This window comes from Pseudoliparis swirei, chromosome 14 (assembly GCF_029220125.1).
Source record: "Pseudoliparis swirei isolate HS2019 ecotype Mariana Trench chromosome 14, NWPU_hadal_v1, whole genome shotgun sequence".
NCBI lineage: Eukaryota > Metazoa > Chordata > Actinopteri > Perciformes > Liparidae > Pseudoliparis > Pseudoliparis swirei.
Genome location: NC_079401.1, coordinates 8,719,573 through 8,738,067, shown reverse-complemented (window position 1 = coordinate 8,738,067; position 18,495 = coordinate 8,719,573). Strand labels below are relative to the sequence as shown.

Sequence of the window (18,495 nt, the reverse complement as noted above, 5' to 3'; positions counted from 1 at the left end):
TGAGCTTTCAGTTAGCTTGAATTAAACATCTACAGTATGGTTGATGTGGAAAATGAATTATGTTGCAGTACCACCGTTGACCACAGGGACAAACTGGCTGCCTGATGTCTGTGTGATACTCTGTTGCAACTGTTACGACTCACATTTGATTTAGCAAATGAGGAGTACAATAAAAACTCACACCTTCCCCGTAACAGTGTTCACATCATCGTGTTGGTCCCTGTACAGGATGCAAAATATCACTTTAAGTGCAGGTGTGGCCTAAACATCTGTATCTGTGGAGTGTGTCACTGCCATAATATCCGTTTAAAAGGTGGTTCACACAAACACCCAACCATCCCACCACCTGCCCCCCCCCCAGCTCATCACAATCAGCACAAACCAAAAAACAAGAGGCCAGAGACAAAAGACAGAAAGAGAATGGGGGGGGAGGGGGGGGGGGATGCTGAGCTCGAGGAATGCCATTTCTGTTTACAACAAAAAGGGGGAAAGAGAGAGTGTCAGAAAGTGTCAGGGTGCCCCTCCCCTCCCCCCTTGATGGCGGGTGTTGTCAGCCCCCCCCCCCCCCCAGGCCACACACACATCCTTTAAGAATGTGCCCACTTCGACCGGATTCGTGGTAGCTCGCCGTGAATGTGCACGATCGACATAAATCCACAAGTGTCCACGGCGAAGGTTTCCTGTGGATCCCGGAAAAGAATCGCTGCTGCGGGAACTTTCTCCGATCACGTTCTGGGGGCCTTTTTCTGCCTCACTCGGCAGAACGCACTGCAGGAGGGTGTGTGTGTGTGTGTGTGTGTGTGTGTGTGTGTCAGATGTAAGACTCAGGCATCGCCAGTACAGTCGTTGTAAGTATGTAGGATCATAATCTAAATATAAAGTCTTTTCTACTGTGACGTTTTAAATGTTCATCTCCTTTGTTTGACATTTTAGTTTGACACTCAAATAAAACTAATTATCGGACGGCCTTAGTAACCTCAGACCTCGTTGCTCATCGCAATCTCTATTTTTAAAACACTGAGCACTTAAAGAAACCTTCGTGCTGGACATGCCTTCATATTTTAGCCCCGCGGTCTTCAAGCAGACGGATTTAAATGCGCCGTCGTCCACAGTCGGTCATTCAAACGCTCGCTGCCGGGTTCGGGTCCCGATGTTGCCGACAATTGGTCGTGTCGCTTTAATTGACAAGACGGGTTGGAGGCTAATTGATTCCCGCTGAGACTAGATGTCATCTCATCAGCGAGAGCCTCTGAAGACAAGAGAGTCTTCAGAGGCTCTCGCTGATGAGTGTATCGCACCTCGAGTGTGTGCGTGTGTGTGTGTTAGATTATGTAATATCAGCTGGCAGGGAACTTGTGAGTGTGTGTGTGAGTCGGGAGGAGCTCCCTGAGCGTCTAATCAATCCTCCCTCCTCCAGTCTTAACGAGGTCTTCATTACTCTCGCTGACTCTGAACACGAGACGACGGAGCGCCTCGTGATGACGCGTACGAGAGCGTCCACCGCGCCATTGAGATCCCCTGTGTGTGTGTGTGTGTGTTTATGTGTACGTGCGCGCCCGCTCATCTGTGCTTAAAGCAGTCGTCAGCTCAACCCACTTCCCACAGCGAGCGGGGCGGCCATTGTGTGCAGGAGGCTCATCTTTAAGAACCAGTTTCCCAGAGACAAAGTCCATTCAAGTCCAATTAGGGGGAGCCATTCAGGGCCCTAATTCCCTTACAGTGAATCTGCCTGATCCTCCTAACACATGCTACTTATTGTTCCCTGGGAAGGAGGGGGGGAGGAATGGAGGAGGAGTCTGAGGAGGAGAGAGGGTGAGACAGAGACAGAGAAAGAGACAGTGACCCGGATTTTTGGAATATGGTAATGATGGATGTAATGAATGCAATGGGACAATGAAAAAGGTCCACACACACACACACACACACACACACACAGTACCAAAGCCTTGAAAATAACAGCCTCGTTCATCACAAATAGGATTATCCGCGATTCATTTTTTAAATTTTTTTTTATTAAGCGAAATTATATCTGCGGAGTTCCTCCCACGGATAAAATGGATGGATTAACTGGGATTACGACTCAATTAAAACTTCATTTGCATGCGAAACATTTGCATAACATACGAGTAATAAAAAACTGGACTTTTCTTTAAAGGATACGGCTGTAGAATAAATATAAATATATATATATATACACTACCGTTCAAAAGTTTGGGGTCACTTAGAAATGTCTTTATTTTTCAAAGAAAAGCATTGTTTTTTCAATAAAGATAACATTAATCAAAAATACACACTATACATTGTTAATGTGGTAAATGACTATTCTAGGTGGAAACGTCTGGTTTCTAATGAAATATCTCCAGAGGTGTATAGAGGCCCATTTCCATCAACTATCACTCCAGTGTTCTAATGGTACATTGTGTTTGCTAATCACCTTAGAAGACTAATGTCTGATTAGAAAACCCTTGTGCAATTATGTTAGCACAGCTGAAAACAGTTATGCTGGTGATATAAACTATACAACTGGCCTTCCTTTGAGCTTGAAGTTTGAAGAACAAAATTAATACTTCAAATATTAATCATTATTTCTAACCTTGTCAATGTCTTGACTATATTTTATATTCAATTTTCAATTCATTTGATAAATAAAAGTGAGTTTTCATGGAAGACACGAAATTATCTGGATGACCTCAAACTTTTGAACCGTCGTGTATATAGGACACTTTCTATTCTCTAAATACTCAATAAAGTTATCCTTCCGCATCTGAAAGTAGTCCCCCCAGAGAAATGCATTTTAACATCAACATCCAGCTGTTTCAGGAGATAAATGAGCCTTTAAAAAATAAAAAATAAACCCCACGATAACTTTTTACTTCCGCAGCAGCGACCAATGAGCTCGCGTCCGTCTTCTCCTTTAACGTTGTCGTGTTTGAATGTATTTGCCTGCATCTCTTCAGCAACAGGCCTCCCTGGTATTTGCATGATGACCTCAGTTGTTTTCATGCTCGGTGCCACGTTCCCATGCGGGAGGCAAATGACCTTCGTCCGCACGAGAGGGATTCACAGGACACGACGCGCGCATGTAAATCATGGTTACAGTCTTTAAGTCGATCTAATGGCCGCGTTAAATTACCGCTCGTCTTCATGATCGCCACGTCAAGTCGCCGCTGATTGAAGACGTGCGTTTGCTTCTCAAAGCGAGACATAATCAATTCCAGTGGAAACACGAACTCCCGCTGTGTGTAATGCCGTCCGTCTGCCGGGCCGAAGTTTTTTGGGCAAACATCTCATAATCTAAATCCACGCTGGTTGAGAAGAGGGAGATTAGATACGTTTGGAGATAAACCTCCAGATTTGAGATTAGATTCATTTTTTAAAAAGCGAATATCAATCTCCAAAATGAGCTTTATGCAGGAACTCATAAGTCCTCATTCATCCATTTTTTCCAAATGAAAGCCCAAAGCCTGCAGTTTATTTGGCCACACGAATGTTAATCGTGTTTACTCGGATAATTGAAAGTGTGACTTATACGTGATAAGTAAACTGATTATGGGAAATTACTATTAATCTTGGGGAGATATTCTTTCGCCTCCAGGCTCTTCTGCTGCGAGCGCCGTGTGTGTGAACGGACTCACGTTGACGAGCAATGTGTGTGTTTGTTATAATTTGAGACGACGGGACTTTTTGAAGGGCCCGAGGTCTGACTCCGACTCGCCGGTATCCATTTCCGTCGGACTGGGAGCAGGTGAGCTTAGCAACCGTGTGTTTGCCTAGCAACCCGGTGTCCCCGCGACCCTTGTTGCCATGGCAGCCGACGGGGATGTGGCACTGCCACGAGGAAGTGGTCACCGCAGATATGAGCCAAAGGGCAGCTGGTGTGTGTGTGTGTGTGTGTGTGGCCGCTCATTTGAATACAGCGCCCTGGATCCCGGAGCAGCCGTATGCTCCTTTTGCAAAGGCAGCCTGTAAACAACCAAACAATCGGCGCCTTTGTTTCAAAGCTGTTGTTGTGTTGTCATCCCCTTCATTTGTTTGTCAGCCCCTCCCCTCGGTCCCTCAAGTTCCTCCAAACCCCCCCCCCCCCCAAACACACAAACACACACACACTTTCCGTGGGCTCCTTTTCCCTCCTCTCTGACTTGTTTATCCGACTTTGTCTCGCTCTCCGCCGCCTTGTTTTTTAAGCGTTTGTCTCGTTTCGAAGTTCGACGTCTCCTTTTTTACGTCAGTGAGAGTGAAAGCGTTGTTGTGTGTGTGTGGAAGAGAGAGAGAAAGTGGGCGGTAACCCCCCCCTCCCTCCAGCCCCAGACCGATTAAGGCCACAAACTCTAATTATGCTACAAAGAAGTGACAGACTGGAGCACCCATCTGCCCTATAGGGTCTCACACACACACACACACACACACACACACACACACACACACACACACACACACACACACACACACACACACACACACACACACACACACACACACACACACACACACACACACACACACACACACACACACACACACACACACACACACACACACACACAGTATGACGGAATAACACACAAAATGGAATAATACCAGACGACAAAATGCATGAAAGACGCAAACAGACGAGTGTGAGGATATCTCTCGACACACACGCGTCGCACAAAGACGCACACCTGTTCACAACCGCATCATGTGCTCCGTCTGTCACTGGTTTCTGAGCTCTGGTTCCACAGATGCCATCCGATTCCCATCGTCTGTCTATCATAACCGCGGTGCACACATGACCTTTCATATTTCGAGTTTTTAATGATCTAGCGGCAACAAACTCCTGAGTGATTTTTAAAAACTAATTTTTTTTTAAACATTGCGCGTTCATTGATTCGCTGCTAGTATCTGCAGAGTAAAGCACGTTTAAACTGTGTAAACAGGAAAGCGAAAGAGAGGAGGAGAGATGGAATGAAGGAGAGAACAGAGATAAAAGGAGAGGAAACACAGTGGACTAGTCAAAAGGTCTCACCTTGACGTCCGAGAAGAATATCTTCAGCATGTTGGAGGAAGGGTAGCGGCTGTAGAAGAACATCAGCTTGGCCTTCTTCAGGTGGTTAGGAGACAAGCCCTCCTGAATCTAGGGAAGGAGTCAAGGAGCCGACAAGCACGTTGTTTCACATCTCCCACAACTTTATTTGCTCCCGCCCGAGTGTGTTTTAATTTTCTATGTTCTAAGCGACCGCTCCGGGCAACGAGGGGGTGGGGGGGGGGAACGGCACCTCTGGAAGTGATTTAGAGAAAGACCCCAGCTCTCTGGTGGAGAGCGAAGCCGGAGCACCTGCTGGCTTTGGATCAAATCCCACATCGCGCCGTCAATCCCACGGTCTCAACAAGGAATATAATAAGTGTGGAGGTGCAGTGTGTGTGTGTGTGTGTGTGTGTGTGTCAACAGCTGTGCCCCACCACGCTGCCATTTCCCCACCACATTAACAGCCCTATAATCTATCAGAGAAGATGAGGCAATCAATGGAACCCCCTGCAAGGTCAATTAGCACACAGACAAACACACACACACACACACACACATATACACAAACCACAGGGGCCCTATATGGCTGCAAAGAGAGGGAGAGAACGGAAAAAGAGAGAGGGAGCAGCTTCAAGGCAGGAAGCAGAGGAGGGATTTACACATTTTGACTTTTTTTTAATTCTATGTCCAAATCGCTTATTTAAACCGGGCACACAGTGCGAGCTGGAGTTTGTTTTCCTCAAAGTTCCCACGACGGGAAACTCGGAAAAACAAATCTGATCCCGACACCGAAGACCGACGACCAATCGGACTCGTTACAAATGACCCCGACGGCTCAACAAGTCATCCATCATTCACCGGGCAGCAGGTACGCAACAACACCGTCCCCTCGGTAACATTCATACACACCTGCCACTTTGTCTCTGGCTCACACAACACACTGTGTGTGTGTGTGTGTTCACTTTGTTTCTGTGGACACACACACACATATATGGGAAAATACACCGGCGTGACTCAGAGTAAACTGTTTTTAGGCAGTATCATAATGACAAAGAGCAAATGACTGTGTGTGTGTGTGTAACAGTAGCTAAAGTCTCGCGCTCCTCTTCCTCTCCTCTCGGTGTGTGTTTTGTTTGTCCTGGTGCACATCTGTGAATGTGTCTGTGTGTTTTGTGCAGGGCTCACTGTATCAGCTGTAACTTGACCTTGCGGCCAGGTGTGTGTGTGTGTGAATGGGGGGTTGGGAGGGGAAGAGAGGGAGGGGGGATAAATTCATAAATGAATGGGAGACATCTGCTCAGCTCCGTACAAAGGATTAAAGATACACAGACCTGAGTGTGTGTGTGTGTGTGTGTGTGTGTGTGCCTCTCAGGTGAACTATGATCGATGCAAAACACCTTAACCTAACTGCCAGGCTTTCTTAAACACGTGACAATGCCGTCACCATTTTATGAATACCATGCAAATCATCCATAAATAAAATCTCTCTATGCTGAAGAAACAGAAATAACAAAAAGACGAAGAGAAGTTGCTGAATTAGTATATATATTATATATATATATATATTATTAGCACAAAAATGTCGGCAGTAAAACTATTTAATGTTAATTGCACTACGAATGATTTCAATACGCTTCCATATAATTTAAAATAGTCGTAATTTAAGTCCATAAAATAAATAAAAAATAGTCAAATAAACTCTTAATTCTTTTAGTTTTCTCAGAGCAACAGTTCAAAAGTAAAAGTTATTTAATTTACAAAAAAAAGGAAAATACTTCATATAAGTTATCGTATAATAATACAAAATATTAATAATATTATGAAGGAATAAATAGTGGAAAATATCCATTTCTTGTGAAAGAGAATGAACACATGCTGGATGATTGTTGTTATTAAAATGGCAAAAAGCAGCAAACAATTATACCTCCAAAATAAAAAAAGAGAGGGTTGAAGGATGGTCAATATCTTTGAAATACTAATGTCCAATTTCAAAGACTTTTTCGTCTTCTTGTAAATGAATGGGGAACGCATTTTGGAATGAAACGGCTCAGCGGGATCAAGAGACGTGTCAAATATTTCCTTTTTTAAATTAAAGCGACATCTAAATTGGCTTTGAAGACGACACTGTGATCACGTCCTCGTCGCAGCTGCAAGGAGTTCCTGTTCGCCGGGTTCAAAGTCTTATTTCTCTTTTCACTTTGTTCTTCTGGCGTGCACGTGTGTGTGTGTGTGTGTGTGCGCGGGCCTGTTTGTGTGCACCGTGTCGTGGCCGGGAGAAGCCCTCTCCATATGAAAGGTTAGGGACGAAAAGATAAACAGCTACCTGCAAACACCTGTCCGCATGCACGCGCCATGAAATGTGCACATCTGTGTGTGTGCGTGCGTGTGTGTGTGTGTGTGTGTAGCAAGACACACACAGCTGCCGAGCAACTGCACGCGAAGGCCGACGAATGAAAGCGAGTGGGAGAAGACGGACAAGCGGCTTAAAAACCGACGTGGACATTTTAGATACGACGCCTCTCCTCGTGTGCGCACACACACGCACATTTAAAAAAGCTTCCATCAATAAGGCCGTGCGTTCACCTGTTCCCCCCCCCCCCCTGTGCTCTTTGAAATATGATTAGCTTTGAGCACCTCCCCCCACACACACACACACTCATAAACACAGTGAAATATGATTTGCTTTGAGCGTTTATGTACAAAGTCTTTGCGATGAAAGAGAACAAGAGTGTCTCAGACAGCATGTGTGTGTGTGTGTGTGTGTGTGTTGAAGAGCTTCTCAGCACCTTTTTAAACGCCACAACCTGCTGCCCCAGACTTAAAAGAGCGCGACACGTTTAATCTTCCCCCCTCTCGTAAGACCCGTCGCGGCCCGTTTCATCTGCCTAACAAGACGCTCAGACCGGGAGCCAATTAATGCAAATTAATTTCATTTTAAAGACTTTGTTTGTCTCCCGGCGTGTTCCAAATCAGAGCCGATTTTAAAACTCTTTGCAAGAACACACACAGAGACATCGTTCTTTCTAATAATCACATCACACGTGTTCGTCGTAATCCTCGTTAATACCGATGTGTCTCGATTACAAACTGCATGCTTTTTCCATATCGCTGGATTTAATCCGCTGTCGATTAGAACACGGAAGTATAACAGCGTCATATTGTCCTGCTCTATAATATATGGATATGAAGTGTGTTTTTCTTGCGGATAATGGTGAAATAATGTAGTTTTACTTGTGCGTTGACAGAATCAATCAAACTGAGTTGAACTCAAGTAAAGGAACGATTCAAATACTTCAATGTGCATTAAAAAGGTGTAACACACACACACACACATAGCTGTACGGTGAAAGGATACGGTGCTGCCGGAGTACGCCGCCATGTCGGCCATGTCCTGCAGGTCCCCGCACTCGGACTTGATGAGGGACAGGGACAGACCCTCCGGCCCGTGCTGGCCCGGTGAGTTCTGCCGGTGGTGGTGGTGGTGGTGGTGGTGACTCAGGTGGCCCCCTCCGAGGGACGCCATTTTGGTTCTGAGGCTGACGGCTTCCCGGGTCAAGTCCATAGAATCGGGGGAGGACCGGTGGTGGTCCTTGGGCCCCGGGAGGTAGCCGCCGCCGTGTGACAGGGGGCTCTGGAAGGGGTAGCCCATGAGGGGGAGGGGGAACGGGTGGCGAAAGGATGGAGGGCTGAACCCGAGCGAGGCCGTGAGAGGAGAGGGGTGGAGGGAGGGGTGGTGAGGAAGAGGAGGAGGAGGAGGAGGATGAGAGGGGATAGTGTTCTCTCCTCCGCCGCCGCCGCCGCCGCTCTTGCGCACCACCAGCGGCAGCGCCTCCGTCTGGTCGCACGCCGTCTGCAGAGCGCCCAGCCGGCCGAACGAGTCCGGCGCGGTCGGCACGGCGACGTCGCCGAAGCAGTGCGGCCGCTGGCCGGAGGAGGAGCGGTAGCTCGGGATCGGGCTGCCGGGGTCGCCGTTCACACCGAGCGCCAGGGCGCCGCCGAAGCGCGAGTCCGGGGTGAGCGAGGCGAGCGGGCCGAAAGGGGGAGGGCAGGAGGAGGACGAGTTGGAGGAAGAGGAGGGCGCCGCCGGCGGGCCGCCGCCGTGGTGGCCGGCGGCCCGCGTGGGCGACGAGAAGCCCTTGACGACGGTGTCGACGACCTGCGACACGGCGCAGTTCAGCTCCTGCTTCAGCGTCTCCGCCAACTGCCGTCCTCCTCCTCCTCCCCCTCTTTCCCTCCTCTTCATCGCCCGCTCCGCGCTCCTCTCCGCCTCCCGCCTGCCGTCCGCCTCCTCCTCCATGCCTCTGTCGATCAGGGCCTGTTCCCGGAGGAGGGCCCGGGCCCGCTCCAGGAACAGGCCCGGGTCCAGCTGGGACAGGGCGCCGTCGTTGCCGCGGCGACCTCGGTCCCCGTGCCTCTCCTCCAGGCCGTCGGAGCGGACGCTGTCCTCGGACAGGTCGCCGTCCTTCCTCTCTCGCTCCCCCTCGGTCGGCCTCGCCGCCGTCGTCTTCCTCCTCCTCCGTCTCCGAGTCGTAGATCTGGTAGAACTTCTCCTGCAGTTGACGCAGCTGTTTCTGAACGACGAGAGGACGGGGGGGGGGGGGGGGGGGGGGTAAAGAAGATGTCTCCTGAACCCTCCGGTCTCACGTGTCCTTCACGTCTCCCTCCACCTACCTGCATGTCCTCCAGCTGCAGCTTGAGCTGCCGCCTCTCCTCCTGCCGCTGCTCCTGCCGGGAGCACACGAGCTGGGCGAAGCTGTGCTGCTGCTGCGGCAGCCGCTGCTTCCTCTTGTTCTCCCTGTTGACCTCGCCGCCGCCGCCGGCCGCGCCCGGGGAGCTCAGGAGCGACGAGGGGCCGTCGCTCCGGCTGTGGTTGCGCCCGCCGCCGCCGTCTCGCCGGTGGTCGTTGCTGCCGATGCTGCAGTTCTCGTTCTCGCGGTTGCCCTCCGGGTTGTGGTCGCCGTTGGGCCGCACCAGCGGCGAGTGGCTCATGCCGCGGATGATGTTTTCCACGCGGGCGCGCTTGGCGCGGAGGTGCTCGTCCGACAGCCGGTCCAGGTCGAACGCGGAGAGGGAGAGGGCTGTGGGTTGAGCGTGGGGGTTGAGGCCCGAGGGAGGCGGCGGTCGCCCGAAGGAGGAGGAAGGCGGAGGGGCGAGAGGAGGCCCCGGGGAGAGGCAGGAGGACGGGCTGTCCCGGTCGCGGGACGAGTTGCTGCAGGCGTCCTCGCCGTGGATCTCGGAGCCGCCGCTGGACAGAGCGCCGCTCCCCTGTGATGGAGGACACGGTTTAATCATGGCGGAGGGCGGAGGACTGTTTGATTGGTTGATTGGAAATTTAAAAGGCCGCTTGGTGGATTAACGGCCGTGTCAGCGCTGTACCTGAGTGTTTGAGTATACCTGGAAGCCGGAGTCACTCCCTCCGTTCTTCCCCATGTTGTTCTTCAGCAGCTGAGAGATGATGGTGGCGCCGGGGAAAGCCATGATGCCGTCGTCGTACGAGTTGGCCCTCTTCAGCAACTTCCTCAAAACGTTGGACTTCTCCCCGTCGCCGTGTCCGTGACCGACCAGCGAGCAGTCTCCGTCCGGGCTCGGGCCGTGTGATTGGTTCATGCTTTCGAACAGGGTCTCCCTGGCGTGGTCGAATAGCGCGCTGGCCGCGGTTCTCTTCACCCCGATGTCGACGCGGCGGCGCTTGGTCTGTCTGCTTAGGAGGGCGGTGCTGTCATGATCAGGCATCACGCAGGGCAGCTAAACGGACATGACCGGGGGTCCTCACAGACATGCAGGATGAGAAGAGTTACCTGGTCAAACACAGAAAAGAAAACATTTAGTCAGAGAATTTTGAAACTAACAGATATGTCAAGAGAGAAATACATATATTTTATTTTAATTTCAATCTTTTAATTATGGGAAAACCGCAAAACATAAAAGATGAATTCAAATACCCGATTTCTTTTTGTTAAATTTTTTTATGTACGAATTATTTCTTTTAAAAAGACATTAAATGTTTTCTTTACTCAATCAATCTCATATTTCACCATCTGAACCAGCAAACACATGCAGACGTTAATCAATAAATAAAAACATAACAGGTGAACCATCACAGAAATGTCGAGGCAGACACTTTTATCCATCACCAAATTCGTAAAGTTACACACAGCGCATTTCTGGACCAAAAGCCGAGGGAAGCACTTTTTAAAATATAGTTCAAGGAGATATTCCCACAGAGAAGTAACACCTTGAATAACCAGAATCATTTCCCACTTCCTCCTGAGAGGTATAACCTTGATGTCTGCATCCTGTGAGGACCTGTGAACAATCCACAGTTTCTCTCTTATTGTCAGAGGAATTTCACATCACACCACGACATATTTATGTGTGTGTATGCGTAATAATTTCATTTTTTCTACTTTTTTCCCCCGCATGATTTTAAAGAAATAGGAACTTCACCGACATTTCTAAATAGCAGTGAATTTGGACGTGAATGGACTTTTGCTATTTTTATTTCAGCTAGAAAATATTCTTATAAATGCTGCCACTTATTTTTTGTTTTACCAACTTCTCCACATACAAAGCTTGGTTTATTTTTCTGTCATGTGTGATTATATCATATTTATATATATATATATATATATATATTATTCGGCAAATGTAGAAAGGCACACATATAGTGGCCGGGAAAGCACTGCGTAAAGGTTAGGATGCTCTGGATGCTCTGGAAACACTTAAAATATCCAAATAATCACCAATAATTCTGATTTATATTTTTAAAAAAGCAGGATATCCATGACTATAACCACCTGATTTCTTAAAGAAATAAAAAGTCTGAATCTACTGCACATGGCCGCTTCCCTCATTAATTTAGAGATATAAAAAAAAGAGGCAAATTCTAAAACCTCTAAAAAATACATACGCATACCCGGCGGCGTTTTCCATGTTGCACGTTTGCATCTGTTTTGCAATCGATTTCAGGGTCAGGTCTAGGGAAATATTACAAAGCTGCTTCCTACAACAGTTTGGAGCCCAGCCCGTGTTCACGAGAGCGGAGCAGGTTGAACGCGTTACCGAGTCAGAGACACGCGTAAAGATGGGTTTAGACCCCGTCGTGTTCCTGCAGGGTCGTGACCCAAAGAATTAGGGTCCAAACGGGGGAGGAGGGGGAGTTTAAATGTGACTCCGGGTGTCAGCGTCGGAGACGAGAAGATGTTCCGAAGAAGAGAAAAACACACCTCTGCACAGTGGCATACTGATTGGTTACTCGGGGTTACTCTGGGCAGAGCTCTGGCACACACACACACACACACACACACACACACACACACACACACACACGCACCTACACACACACACACACACACACACACACACACATGTGGGAGGTAGGGAGAGACAAACAGTTCAGATGAGGGGGTCCAAAGAGCTCGGAAAACCTGATTATTGAAATGTGTGTGTGAGGTCAGATGGAGGTGGGTCGGTGTGTATCCAGCACATGTTTCCTGTTGTTGGACGTTTCCATTCGGTGAAAACACACTCTGCATGTCACCAGCAGCTCTGTGAACATGTGTAGGACGCGGCTCATAAATAATCTTGAAACAGCGAGCAGCAATGCAAGGTGTTTAAATAGACGGGAAGTTCAGCAACTGTTGCACTCATGTTTGAAGGTGAGCACTGAAAGGAGATGTGAGAGTGTGTGTGTGTGTGTGTGTGTGTGTGGGGGGGGGGGGGGGGGGGGTTCTGTATCTTAACAGAAACTTTAGTTTTAATCTGCATTTGAAGAACAGGAATACCTTTGAGATTGAGAACTGAAATGGGAAGTAGATGAACTGTAAATGTCTTATTTCCATATAAAGAGAATACGTCACACACTTTGAGACTCTATCTCCAGATTATCAAAATCTTAAACTACAAAAATAGAAAACAAGGATAAAATGATTTCCATGAAACTTGTTCTAAGAGTAATAAGAGTAACCGAACCTCTTGGTTCTTATGGACTCTCTCTGTACTCTGATCGGAGACTTTTACGCACGGCGTCTGGCGCAGTCCAAGCAGCAATTAGTCCGCAATAATGACCCGACAGCGGGAGGAGAGCTCGACTGGCCCCCGCCGGACGGCTCATTGTTTTTATTATAACGCCTCTAAAGTTGTGTTGAAGTGTAGGAGCTGTGCCAACGCAGAGGGACATGAGCCCATCTGTTTCTGGAACTCTTTGCTCTGGTTTTATTCCAGCTCTCTGGACACGAGGCTGAATGTTACGTTACAGATTAACGCAATAACTCGGAGGAGCAAGAGGATGTCGCTCCTCGTGTTGCTTTTCAGTGAACATCTGAATATAAGAAGACTGTTTTAAAACACATTTAGATATTTACTGACTTGTTTATCATACGCCGATGATAATAATTTATTTTTAAAAACACGACATCCAAAAAACAACGGCAGGTGCGTCGATGGAACTCAACATCCACACAACTGGCAACCGGCATGAACAAACAGCTCTTTAACATTTTTAAATCACACCTCATCGAGAGAGTTGAGTTTACAACCCGCAACAGCCTCGAGCAGAAAGAAAGCGCGTGAGCAGCAGCAACTGTTTGTTGGGGGAATATAATCCAGAATTCATCTAAAACCCTCCGGATCCCGCGACGTGTGACGAGGATGGACCGGGGGCTCGAACTCACGGTGGAAGTTACCCAGCGAACACGGTCGGACAAATCACACACAGACAATACATATACATATGAGCCCACGAGACATTAATCACGGCGATAAATAATACGCGGGTCCACTTACTTCTCTCTCTGGTTCCTCCAAGTCGGTCCGTCGAAGAAAAGATAGACCACGAGAGACGGATCCGCGCTCCTCGTTGAGATCAATGCCGTAATCTACCACGGCAATGTGGAGATGTATGCAGAGAGTGCGCGCGCGCGGGCGTGTGTGCGCGAGGGACAGAGAGAGAGCGAGAGAGGGACTTGTAGGGAAAGTGTGTAAGAGAGAGTGCGCGAGACAGAGAGAAAGAGAGAGGGAGAGAGAGAGAGAGAGTCTGCTCTTGTGCGCCGCTCTCCTCCTGGGACTGGAAGTGTTCAGTATCGAGCGCACCCGGTCCGTCCGCAGCTGGTCCCGTCTCCCGCTCTGACCGACCGCAAGACTTCTCAATAAGACACAAGGAGTGACGCGCTGCGTGAAGGATACGCGAAGACGCCGCGTCACCGGCCCCGGAGTGAGGTAACGACTCCCCCTGACCAATAAGGAAGGAGGAACCGGGGACGGTGGATTTGATTTATAAAGGAGCCCCCTCCGGAAAACGGCGCGCAGCCAGAGCGCGGAGAGAGGAGAGAGGAGCAGAGCAGGTCCAGCCACCGTACAGACGTATTTAAAGAAGCCATTTATTGTTTAACTTTAAACCGGACTTTGAGTTTCCTTCTCCTGTGTTCAAAGCATATGTTTTTTAATATGTAGTTATGTATTGATGCCCCTAAGGAAGATCAATCAAACCGCAGCTTGTGATGCAAATACCTCATCAGTCAATCAAAGCAGTGCATTTACTTACTTGGAGACATGCGTCATGAAATAAATATAACTTTAAAATGTGAGTTATGATTGAAAGGCCACGGCCAGCGGCTGATGTTAACGACGGGTTTCTTTAATAAACACAGGCGTTGAGAATACCGGTTTCTCTTCTTTTTCTTCAATACACCCTGTGTGATACCACGAGTCACGACTATCAGCATATATATATATATAGATGTACACATCTATATTTATATACACGTTTGTCTTCATGCGGCTGTGACTGCCTTCTGCGCGTATTTGGAAACGACTCCGTGGGCCTCCTCGGAGCTCCACGCCAATCCAAAAAAAGTTTTTTCGCCCAAAAACTTCCCCCGGGGAACTCCTTCCTCTCTGCTCCAGAGATCAGGGGTCAGGTCCCCCCCGAAGCTGATATAGTCCTTGTTTCGCTCGAGGACTCTTCCGCACTTGCTCCGAGCTAGAAGGATTTCTGCGTGTCCCACGCAGTGCGTCCTTCTAGAGACCGAGAGGTGCAAATAAAACAAAACCACAGGAATATAAATGTTTTTAAATTACAACACGCTGAGAGGCCTTTTTGGGAAACGGGCGTCTTAGAGAGCCAACGATGAATCCTGCACCGAATTGTGATTTATGCATCAGAATATCAGCGTCCTGTGACAAGACGTCTATCAAATATACTTTGAATGACCGTTCGGGCTGAGTGCGTGACATTGTTGAGGCGTGGAGTTGTGCGTTTGTTATCGCGCGCGCTCCTCCGGTATCAAAGCTCACCGACGAGTCTTCTGTTATGAAGATAGACAGAATAAAAAAAAAGACATAATTATTTGAGACTTGTGCTGCAGGAGCACCATGGACACATAGAGTCAAATATAGATAATAAACATTAACAAATGAAGCGATTTTATTATTTATTTTTCATTATTCAATTAAATCCGAGTAAAATAGTTACACATACTTTATTCTGTGTATGTGTATTTAACTGTATATGAGGGAAACGTCTGGAGAGAACTTCACGGAATTAAAGAAATAACGTGTGAGAAAAGTGGAACTATATTTATATTATCGACATTTTAAAAAGCCGTTTGTGTCAAATTAGATGAGAGATGAACTGGATTAACACAGAGTTCTGCAGTGTGTGCGTGTGTGTGTGTGTGTGTGTGTGTGTGTGTGTGTGTGTGTGTGTGTGTGTGTGTGCGTGTGCATGCAGAGGAATGTGGGCCACCTTATGAAAAACACGCATTTATAAATACATTTGTAATTCCGAGTTATTGAGCATCACACGAGCTCAATCAATCCGGAAACATCATTTATCCATTTTTATTATTCAATACGACAAAATATCCGCGGACCCGATCGGCATAAGAGCTGCGCGCGTGCCACTCATGCAGCAGCTCTCTCAATTTAATTACGCACGTGAATAATCGGCATTTACAACAAGTTACGCAATAATTTAGCCCGTGACGTCCGGTTTCATTTGTATAAAGACAGATATACAAAAGCCCAGAAATGAGTATGAATATTCCCCCGAGGAGACAGGCGCGCGCTCGCGGGTTGTCCCTCGCACGCAGAGGCAGACGGGCCCAGTATGGGTAATGATGCCTCTCCAATGGTTTGGCACAGACGTGCACGCGCAGCATAATAACTTCACAACAATGCAACAACAACACACTACTTTTGTTTCCACTTAAACAGATGTGAACGGTTTGACCCCTTAGAGCGACGGGTGAAACGTCTCTTTATATGCTGTTAATATTTATCTCTTTTTATGTCGACAGCGCACTTTCAGAAAGGATCAAACACATTTGGGTCCGGAGCTTTTGGAAAATGTGGATTATGGAAAATATGTACTGTAAATAAAACTAATCCCATTGTAACTGTGAGGGCAAATACAATGTGCTTTATGTCTAGAATACTGATTTAATCTGAGTATGAGGAGGGACAACGTGCTCATGAAACAGTTGTGATGCTTAAAATGTTCATAACAGCAAGGACAAATAACATCAAGGCAATTTAAAGGAAACATGAATAAACTAAATGTATACCACTAAACAATAACAGCTACATTATGACCAAAGCATGACGAGGAACCACCTCTAAAGAAAGTATGTCGTCTCGTGTCATAATTATCTGGTGTTGCATGTTTTCACAATCACGCGTGGAAAATAAATATTGGCTATTAATGTTTAACTCATTGACCTCCCTGCGTGTGTTTACATGCCTGATGTGGCGATGACCCCGCCGCTCCCCCCCCCACACACACACAGGCACACTAGTGCCTGTGTGTGTGTGAGTGATGGAGAGAGTGTGTGTTTCTGTGAGGGAGAGAGAAAGGCACACACACACGCATCACAGGAGGTGGTGACTGTGTGGGAAGTGCTGGTTAATGTGTGTGTGTGTGTGTATGTGTGTGTGTGTGTGTGTGTGTCTCGGTCATGGCCGGTCACCCCGAACCTTCCCTACAGTTTACTCAACACCGACATCCCAGAATGACCTCACAACCCAAATACCAGCAGTGAGTTTAGTTTAGTTTTGTTGCCGCTGACATCGACGGATTTAACCAGTCACAATTTAAATCAAGAGGAGGAAAAAAAACTATCACCCAAAAAGCCCAAAATGTGAGGCATCTTCTAAATGGGAAGCATCTTAATTATGCTTTAATGTTTTGTAAAGGAATCTTGGTCGATATCTAAGAAGATTTCATGGCCTCATGTATTGGAAATCTCACCCTAAACCTTCAAAACTTTAGATCCATAACAAAGTGAGTTTCTCAGTTTAAGACATTTGAGTATTGCAGAGCAGAATAAGAGTCACGAGTTATCAGCCACAGGTTGACTTATAATCTTAAACACTTTTTATTCCAGTTCCACTTTTCAGTTTCAACCAAAGACCGAAGAAGAAACGCACATGCAGCGCCGAGGGGCTCAGTGGGCCTCCACTACTCCACGAACCCGACGTTAGAAACATATGTTCAGTTTACTGCCTCAGAGAAATAAAGAAACAACTCAAACATCCACATTTAAGAAGCTGGAATAAGAGAATTTTGACTTTTGTTCCTAAAAAATGCGTCAAACCTATTTTTTTTAAAGAGTCGCAGATTAATTTAATAGTTGAAGACTAATTGATTCATTTGATCGGCTCTTTTCTGTATGTCAATAACATCTGTGCACTGACACCAACATGCTCTTCTCTATGTGTTATAATTATGAAATATAACTTTAAAACCACACCGAGACCTGAAGAAGAAGCTATAAACACTGAGATGAGCAGGGAAAAGATAACTTTAGAAAACTTTTTCTCACGGACAAAAGTAGACTAGAGTAGACTAGACTAAAGTAGACTAAAGTAGACTAGAGTAGACTAGACTAAAGTAGACTAGACTAAAATAGACTAAAGTAGACTAGACTAAAGTAGACACGACTAAAGTAGAGTAGACTAAAGTAGACAAGACTAAAGTAGACTAAAGTAGACTAGACTAAAGTAGACTAAAGTAGACTAAAGTAGACTAGACTAAAGTAGACTAGACTAAAATAGACTAAAGTAGACAAGACTAAAGTAGACTAAAGTAGACTAGACTAAAATAGACTAAAGTAGACTAGACTAAAGTAGACTAGACTAAAATAGACTAAAGTAGACTAGACTAAAGTTGACAAGACTAAAGTAGACTAGACTAAATTAGACAAGACTAAAGTAGACTAAAGTAGACTAGACTAAAGTAGACTAAAGTAGACTAGACTAAAGTAGACAAGACTAAAGTAGACTAGACTAAAATAGACTAAAGTAGACTAGACTAAAGTAGACAAGACTAAAGTAGACTAGACTAAAGTAGACTAAAGTAGACTAGAGTAGACTAGACTAAAGTAGACTAGACTAAAGTAGACTAGACTAAAGTAGACTAAAGTAGACTAGACTAAAGTAGACTAGACTAAAATAGACTCGAGTAGTTCTTAGTGGCTCCGTCTCTGCTGTTC

The 18,495-nt window shown here is 46.8% G+C and overlaps 1 protein-coding gene and 1 long non-coding RNA gene across 2 annotated transcripts in view; one reads left to right on the top strand and one right to left on the bottom strand.

Moving 5' to 3' along the window:
- Positions 1-14,704, bottom strand: part of LOC130204679 (prospero homeobox protein 1-like) — a 28,579-nt gene extending 13,875 nt beyond the window's left edge. The window contains 6 exon segments of the mRNA XM_056431584.1: positions 5,006-5,113; positions 8,361-9,467; positions 9,469-9,576; positions 9,677-10,270; positions 10,400-10,803; positions 13,790-14,704. Coding sequence (XP_056287559.1) covers positions 5,006-5,113; positions 8,361-9,467; positions 9,469-9,576; positions 9,677-10,270; positions 10,400-10,738 — 2,256 coding nt within the window. The 5' untranslated portion in view covers positions 10,739-10,803; positions 13,790-14,704.
- LOC130204687 (uncharacterized) overlaps positions 14,133-18,495 on the top strand; it is a 40,908-nt gene continuing 36,545 nt past the window's right edge. Inside the window, exon 1 of the long non-coding RNA XR_008833757.1 lies at positions 14,133-14,221. This is a non-coding gene — a long non-coding RNA (uncharacterized LOC130204687). The remainder of the gene's footprint in view (positions 14,222-18,495) is intronic.